Source organism: Haliaeetus leucocephalus, unplaced genomic scaffold (genome assembly GCF_000737465.1).
Source record: "Haliaeetus leucocephalus isolate CR32 unplaced genomic scaffold, Haliaeetus_leucocephalus-4.0 Scaffold110, whole genome shotgun sequence".
Classification (NCBI taxonomy): Eukaryota; Metazoa; Chordata; class Aves; order Accipitriformes; family Accipitridae; genus Haliaeetus; species Haliaeetus leucocephalus.
In genome coordinates this window covers 3021313-3028459 of record NW_010972546.1, presented here as the reverse complement: position 1 = coordinate 3028459, position 7147 = coordinate 3021313, and the positions used below count along the sequence as shown (strand labels likewise).

The 7147-nt window shown below is 52.5% G+C and overlaps 2 protein-coding genes across 2 annotated transcripts in view; one reads left to right on the top strand and one right to left on the bottom strand.

Moving 5' to 3' along the window:
- The window catches only part of RND2 (Rho family GTPase 2), a 20569-nt gene extending 19616 nt beyond the window's left edge, over positions 1-953 (bottom strand). The window contains exon 1 of the mRNA XM_010585751.1: positions 936-953. Coding sequence (XP_010584053.1) covers positions 936-953 — 18 coding nt within the window. The remainder of the gene's footprint in view (positions 1-935) is intronic.
- A 221-nt stretch (positions 954-1174) lies between these two features.
- VAT1 (vesicle amine transport 1) overlaps positions 1175-7147 on the top strand; it is an 11916-nt gene continuing 5943 nt past the window's right edge. The window contains exons 1-2 of the mRNA XM_010585750.1: positions 1175-1235; positions 1907-1980. Coding sequence (XP_010584052.1) covers positions 1175-1235; positions 1907-1980 — 135 coding nt within the window. The remainder of the gene's footprint in view (positions 1236-1906; positions 1981-7147) is intronic.

Sequence of the window (7147 nt, the reverse complement as noted above, 5' to 3'; positions counted from 1 at the left end):
CCCCAGCAGCCGCCCTCCGGCAGCGGGCTGCCGAGGAGCGCGGGCGGGAGAGAACGACCCGCAAGGACGGGTTCCTGCCCTGCGCGGGGGATGCCCCCTGCCCACCGGGGTCTTCCAGGCCTGGCGCTGCTGAGGGAACGGGGCTTGTTCCCCTGAGGAATTTGGCAGGAATGGGAACACCCCGCGTTTTAGCCAGCTCTGCGCGAGCTTTAAGAATCCCGTAGCTCCGACGCCCACCGCCAGGTTACATCGGCGAGGGCAAGAGACCCGTCTGTCGTAGAGGCTGCACCGCCCCAGGCCTGGCTGCGCAGCCTCCTGCAAAGAGGGCAGCGATTTCTGCTTTCCATTCCTCCCCAAGTACAGGCAGTGCATCTAGAAAGTACAGGCAGTGATTTTAATTAGCAGAATTATTGAAAAAGGAGAGGCTTCTCTACTGCTCGTATTTTGCTGGCCACACTGCAGAAAGATTTACCGTAATGGCAAACTTTCATTTGTCAGAGACAAGCTGGCTGTGACAAAATGCAGCAAAAATAGAGACAATGAAGACGAAGCAAGTCTGAAGAAGTGGAAATTAGAATGTTTTGGCAGTGAAACAGGATTTATTAATGGACTGAGGGGGCAGTTTGTTTTTGCTGAAATCACAGTCATTTTTCACATATAAATATTGGTGCTGTGCATGAAGTCGGGATGAGTAACGAACAGAGACGTGGTGCAAGGCATGGTGCCATACAGGTACCCAGTGGTACTTCAGGATGCACCCTCAGGGCGGGCAGGGGCCATGTGCAAGCCAGGCTGAAGGTGTGTCCTTGGCACATTCAGCTGGTCAAATGAGAATTCAGGTCCCCCCTCATCTTATCATCAAATACCAGACAACACCCCAGAGCCAAGGCGATGAGGCTGTCCTGGAATCACAGTAGCATAGCTCACGTCCTCACCTGGTCTGACTCCTGCATTATATAGGCCAGGAAACTGTTGTCAGTCAGTTCCTCATTCTGTAGCTTTGCGATGCGTATTGCTGCAGCATCTCTGTGCCTCCCAGTCTTGCCTTAAGCAATGTGATGAGTAACTGTCACACGCTTGTTTCCTTCCAGCCTCCCCAAGGAAAGGAGCTTGTGTAGCACTGTGTCATGTTTTGTAAGCCCTGTAGGGTTTTTTGGCCTTCTTATATGTGTGCATGTTGCCCAGCTTTTATGTGGAGGAACAGAAAGAAAAGTTCCTTGTGCTTGTGACTGCAGGTAAAGGAGTGCTGGGTGGCCATAGCTGTCACCTGGAGCAAGCTGCTCCCCTCGCCAATACCCTTTCTTCTGAAAGCTTTTCACCATATTTCTCAACAGGAATTAGTTTTTTGCCTCCAACCAACAGATTATTGTGCCCCTGCTTTAGAGGAAGCAGGCAACTTTCTGTACTGAATGCTCAAGACCCGCGTTTTGACTTCCCCCGGGGAGGGAAAGCAGCTGAGAGTGCCTTTTGCTCAGAGCCACTTGGGGCACTGTCACTGCTGAGCCTTGTGTCCCATTTGGTGCAATGCACCTTTTGGCAGGCAACACTTGCAAAATATGTTAGGCAACCTACAGTCACGGTGTAAATTTTCAGAATAGGATGCAGAGAGAGACATGCTGTGACTATCACCACGTATGGTGAGGCGACAGATGGCTCCCACACATTTGCTCCTGAAAATGCTTCTCCAGTGGCTAGATCCTCCCCTACTGATCCATGCTCTCAGGGCTTTTGACTGCTATTATGAATGAACTTTATTGTGTTATATTTGTGTTATTTCCTGTACAAAGAAACTAGAAGACATCCTCAGGACCTGTACTAGGGAAATGTACTGGGAGAAACCAACCTTTACCGAAGGACCCATAGCCTGAAACCTGGAATCTGTGACATCTTTCTTGTGCCTGCACAGAGCCTCAAAGTCTGGTCCCCTACAGCCAGTCACAGGCTCTGGAGCTAATTTTAGACCTGCTGAAACAGGTGAATGTAACGAGTGAGGAATCTCCTGTACTCTGTCATATGGCCATGCCCCCCGCAACATGCACGCATGTACCTAATGAGAGGTGCATGAGTGTCACCCCTGAGGACACAAGACAGAGCTCATGCCCATCACATTATGCAGTGACACTTTCTCTGGGTTTTTACGGTGTGTGCATTGTTAACTTCATACCTATCTTTTCTGTGCCATTTATCTCAGTCTGCAACATCTTATTTCCACTGGTAGGCCTCTAAACTGGGACAGAAATAAGGGACACACTTTAATTTCTCATCAGATCTAGTCTTAAGTATCTTCTTGGACTTGTCAAATATGTGAAAGAGCTAGAAACCCACCAGGCAAAACTGCAGAGTATTGCTAACTGTTAACACTGAGCAGTTAAATCATTCAGTCCTGAATGGCATGTTATTTGATGGTTTCCCCTAGAAGATGAAGAGATGGAGAAGCAGTAGAGTTTGAACACATGCAGCAAAAAGATACAAATCAACAGCAATTAGGAAGGTTAAAAGAAAGAGAAAAAAAAATCCCAGCCAAATCCCCTTTCATGTGTCCAGCCAGTTTACATTCTGTGCTAGAATAACGCTGATCTGACTCACTGCTGGCATTAATGAAGTTTGCACCTCTGGGTGAGCAATTTAATTTATCTCAGCAAGCCAAAGCTCATTATAACAGTCCATAAATGCTATCAGATGAGAGCAGCATCCTTCAGCAATCTTGGGGATTAAAGCAAGGAGGCATTCAACTGACAAGGCTTCTGCTGGAAAGACTGCAGTCGGAGCATGTGTGTTACAGGCTGAGGAGGCACAATACCTCAATTACTGCTGCGGATTTCTCTGTATCAAGAAAGTGATCTGGAGCCTCTGCAACACTCCTTAGGAGGTGAGCAGCTCCATTTTTTCCCCTCTCTCTCAGGACAACTCTCCTTAGGATTTATCAGGCCCAGCACCAGCTGGCGAGACATGTGGGCGGCTGGGGGGACTCCACAGGTTGGCTGCAGGCTGATCGCTCTCCTGCGGGGAACAAGAGGCTCTTCGGAGGGGCAGGGACTTGCAGCACTGAAGGCACACAAAGAGGGTCAGGGTGGGAGGAGGAAAATGGCTGGCTCTTTGATTCTGTCCCCTTGGGTGTGGAAGCCTCCTCGCCACACACATCCCCTCCCACACCGGATCCAGCTACTTGAAATGCAGCTTCCACTGCTGCGCTGGCCTTCCCCTCGCCTCGCTCCGGGTGGAGACAGTGCAGCACGCACACAGTCGGTCCCATCACGCCCTTTCTGCCAGGGCTGCCAGTGCCAGCACAGCCACGGCTCCGGCACACAGCACCAGCTGTTGGGGCGACAGAGCGAGCCCAGCTGGACACTCCCTGGCAGAGGTGCTCAATGTAAATGGTTTCTCCAGCAGTAGGAGGGATCTCCACTACCTTCGTGTTTGAAATCACTCATCAAAACGAAGTATTTTCAGTTTTGCAATTCTTTTTCATGCGGAGAGGGGTGGAGATGGGGCAGGCAGGGAATGAACAGAAACGAACCCTTAAAACTTCAGTTTCTTTTCCATTTAATTTCCAACATGAATTGCGTATCCCAAACACAAATTGGGGAAAAACAGTTTTCTTTTTAAAGTCTTCCTTTAAGCAAGCCCAACACAGTGAGGCAGCATCCTATGGGCTGTGTGTGCCCAGGCTGGGTTGGGCCCCTCCCTTATACCCGGTGGGGCTGCAGGCGGGTGGGAAGGTCCCTGCTGCGATCTGAGGGATGGGGCTTCCCTCGGGGGCTGCTCCAGCTGGGCTGGCTGCAGGTGAAGGTCTCGGGCTTAGCTGCCCCACTGCTGTGCCCTGCTGCGTTTCAGTACCATGCTTGCTTTTCCTTGCAAAGCAGCTTACGTGCCAGGGGTGAGCCAGGTGAACGGCGAGCTGCTGGCACTGTTGGTGCACAGCAGTGCAGGGACTTGCCAGGAACTGGGACCCTTGAGCAGCAGCAGAGTTTTCAATGGTGCAGAGAAAACTGTCTCCCACTGCAACACACACACACACACACACACACACACACACACACTGCTATCTGGTCCTGCATGTCATATGGTTACTTAGTCCCTTGAAAGCCATGATGAGCACACTGAAGGGAAGTTTGTGCGTTTTCAGTGAGATAAGACATGCTGAACAAATAATCGGCTTCTAGTGGATGCACTAAGCATGTGGATGTGCTAAGCCGGTTATTTTGGGACAGTAATTGTCAGTAAATTATTGATGCTGTGGTGGAAGGTTGAAGTTAAGGAGAAGGATTCTCATTTCACAGGATTTCTCCAAGGACCGCAGTAGAGAAGGTGCCTGCCTCCAGAGGGGGACATGGTGGGATGCTGTTCTGTGTGCACCTGGAATCCGGCCTTGCATTAACCATGCTGCTTGCTTGTGCTGCGCTTCCTCAGCCTCTGTTGTTTGGGTTTGTGCAGGGGAAGATGCTGGAGCAGTCTTAGCCCAGCTAAGGCAGTGTTCTTTGTGGGAATGATACTCTGTGCTGGGAGGATTTCTTCAGTCTGCTGTCACCATGAGAAGTGAACTGACGTTCGCTGAGCATCAGTTACCACTTGACAATCGCCTCCATTGTTTCTGTGATCAAAACAGCAGTGCAGGGAACTATGGCTGTGAGTGGCAGGTATGTCTGAGGCGTTGTGTCAGATCTCTTCCACCCGCTGCTCTACCTGTCAAATCTAAATGTAATTTACTGTGATACAGGCACGGTGTCATCCGGGAGGCACAGCATTCCTGGTAAATGTGATGCAGCTGGGAGAACTCATCTGTGTCTACCTCTGCATGCAATCCAACACTCCGCAGACACAGGTGAGAAAAAGGCAGAACAGAGGCAGGACGAATCTTTCTCTCGAGTGCCCAACAAACCCAGATAGATGGATTGAGGTCAACACTTGCCGTAGATCCAGGATGCCAAAATATACAGCCCTGAAAACATCACCGTGGGCCCTGGCACCCTGTGGGGTCTTACTGCAGCCCCACAGCCCCTTCCAGAGCCAACCCCCTGCGCTGGTCTGCAGCTGGGGGTGGCCTGGGAGCGGGCGGTCTCAGGGAGCGTGGGCAGCACCAGCAGAGCAGAAGCAGGGAGATGGTGGCACCAGGTCAAGGCCTGAGTGGGAAACGGCTCCGAGTACTTTGCCTGTGGCCAGGTGTGGAGATGTCCCACGGCAGGCAGTCAGCCGCCGGGCCCAAGCAGGGTCACAGGCAGCCTCACAGGGTGAGGGAAGGCTTTTGTGGGCCTGGCCCTGCCGGGGTCCATCCTGAATAAGCCCTGGGGTCAAAGCTGAGCTACCACAGGCAGCTGACTACTGACTGGCAAACCACGGCCAGGCTTTCTTATCTCCTGCCTCTTTGTTGTTTCAGTGTCTTGGAGAGCGGAGGAGAGGGAGGTAGAACAAAGAGCTGCACAGGGCAGGCTGGCACTGCTCCTGCTGTGGGCACATCCTCCTCGCCGCCCTGCCAGAGGCTCAGGAGGAGCAGCAGGAGGCTGCAAAAAAGCAGGCAGGGAGCTCAGGGTGAGGTGCAGGGCTATTGGAAAGCTGAGCATCTGGGGGAGAGATAATGAGAACAGTTTCCTCGGTGGCCTGTGCCTACCTCTGGCTGTAAATTACAAGTCACCACTATTCAGAAGGCCCCAGCGCCTCAGCTGCGTGCTCCTGTGCAGCAGTGGGAGACAGAGGATTGTGCTTTGATTGCTTCTTCCTAATTTGGGGCATGGGAGATGCCCAGACATCAGGAAGGCACATCTGTATTTCTCAGAGTTGAGCAACAGCAAAGGTGGAAAGTAACTGTCCAAGCCGGACTGCGGTCCTGTTGTGCAACTGGACATGCACCTCCTCCTTTACCCACTGCAGCCATCCAAACATCCATAAACATGCCACATTGCAGAGCCAGATGATGTGCAGCCTGCTCCAGGCCTCTGCCCTCCTGGCTGCTTTCCTGCCTTTGTGCTCCACTTCCTGAGCAGCCCCAGCCCGCGCCCGGCTCGCATGGCTCCAGGGCCAGCCCAGCCTGGAGAGCAGCCCTGCAGGACAAGGCCACATTCATGCAAAACTCCCGCTGGCCTCGGCCACATTCATGCAAAACTCCCACTGGCCTCAGTCAGCAGACTGCATTTGCGTAATGAGCGGGACTGCTGTCGCAAACAAAGCCCCTGGAAACGCTGGGGTTTGCAAATCTGCCGGCCGGCCAGAGCCTTACATCAAATGCTGTCAGCAGTGCTGGGAGTGCCCTGCCCAAAGCAGGCACTGTGCCGGGTTTTGCTTGGCTTGGGAATTCTGGAGCACTGGAGTGACACAGACACTTCCCCAGTACATGTTTTGACTATCTTTCAGGTGGTCTTTGCTTTTTTTGGGGGGGTGGATGTTTTTCAGGGGCTCTTTGACTTATGTGCTGGAGCAGTCACCCTGCAACAGCTGTGGGTTATTAGGGACAAGGATGTGTCCACCAAGCAGCGGACAAGAGAGGTGTGGATCCAGCTGAGCTCATCACATGCAAAACTGCACTGAATCAGCAGTCTTGATGGCAAGCGTGATACAGGGGAGCTGGACACAGATCCGAGCAGTGAATTCATGGAGAAGGCTGCTGTCTGCTGGCAGATGCGTCACGAGCAGGAAGGGAGGCTGGTTCCATCAGTCTGTCTAACGCACCCTCCCTTCTTTATTTGTTTTTAGTTACAGGACTAGAGCTCCACTCCTCCCTCTTGTCTGTGAGCCAGTCTATGTCTCATCTCCGCTACATGCAGCCATTTCAGGGCTACGAGCAGAGAGATGTTTATTAAACCTCCCTGCAAGTGACATCCGTTACTCACAATAAATTGTAGAAGTAACTCAGCGAGATGACGCTCCAGCTAAACAGCCATTTCAATCGTCTCCAGCAAAGGTGCAAGCAGATTGCTTGAAAGGAATCACTTAGCCAAAAAAAAAAGAAAGGAAAAAAAAAAAGGTGGTGCGGAGGACGAGAGACGCTGCGTGCAGGACCCGCGGCCCGGGACCCCCAGCCGCAGCCGCCGCCGCAGCGCAGATGCCGAGGGCTGCGGCCTAAGGAGCCTTCGGGAACTCCCGCCCCGGCGGGGGGCGTACGGGCAAATCTGCCCCTGCTCCCTTCTCCCCCGGCATCGGCTTCAGACCCGCCGGG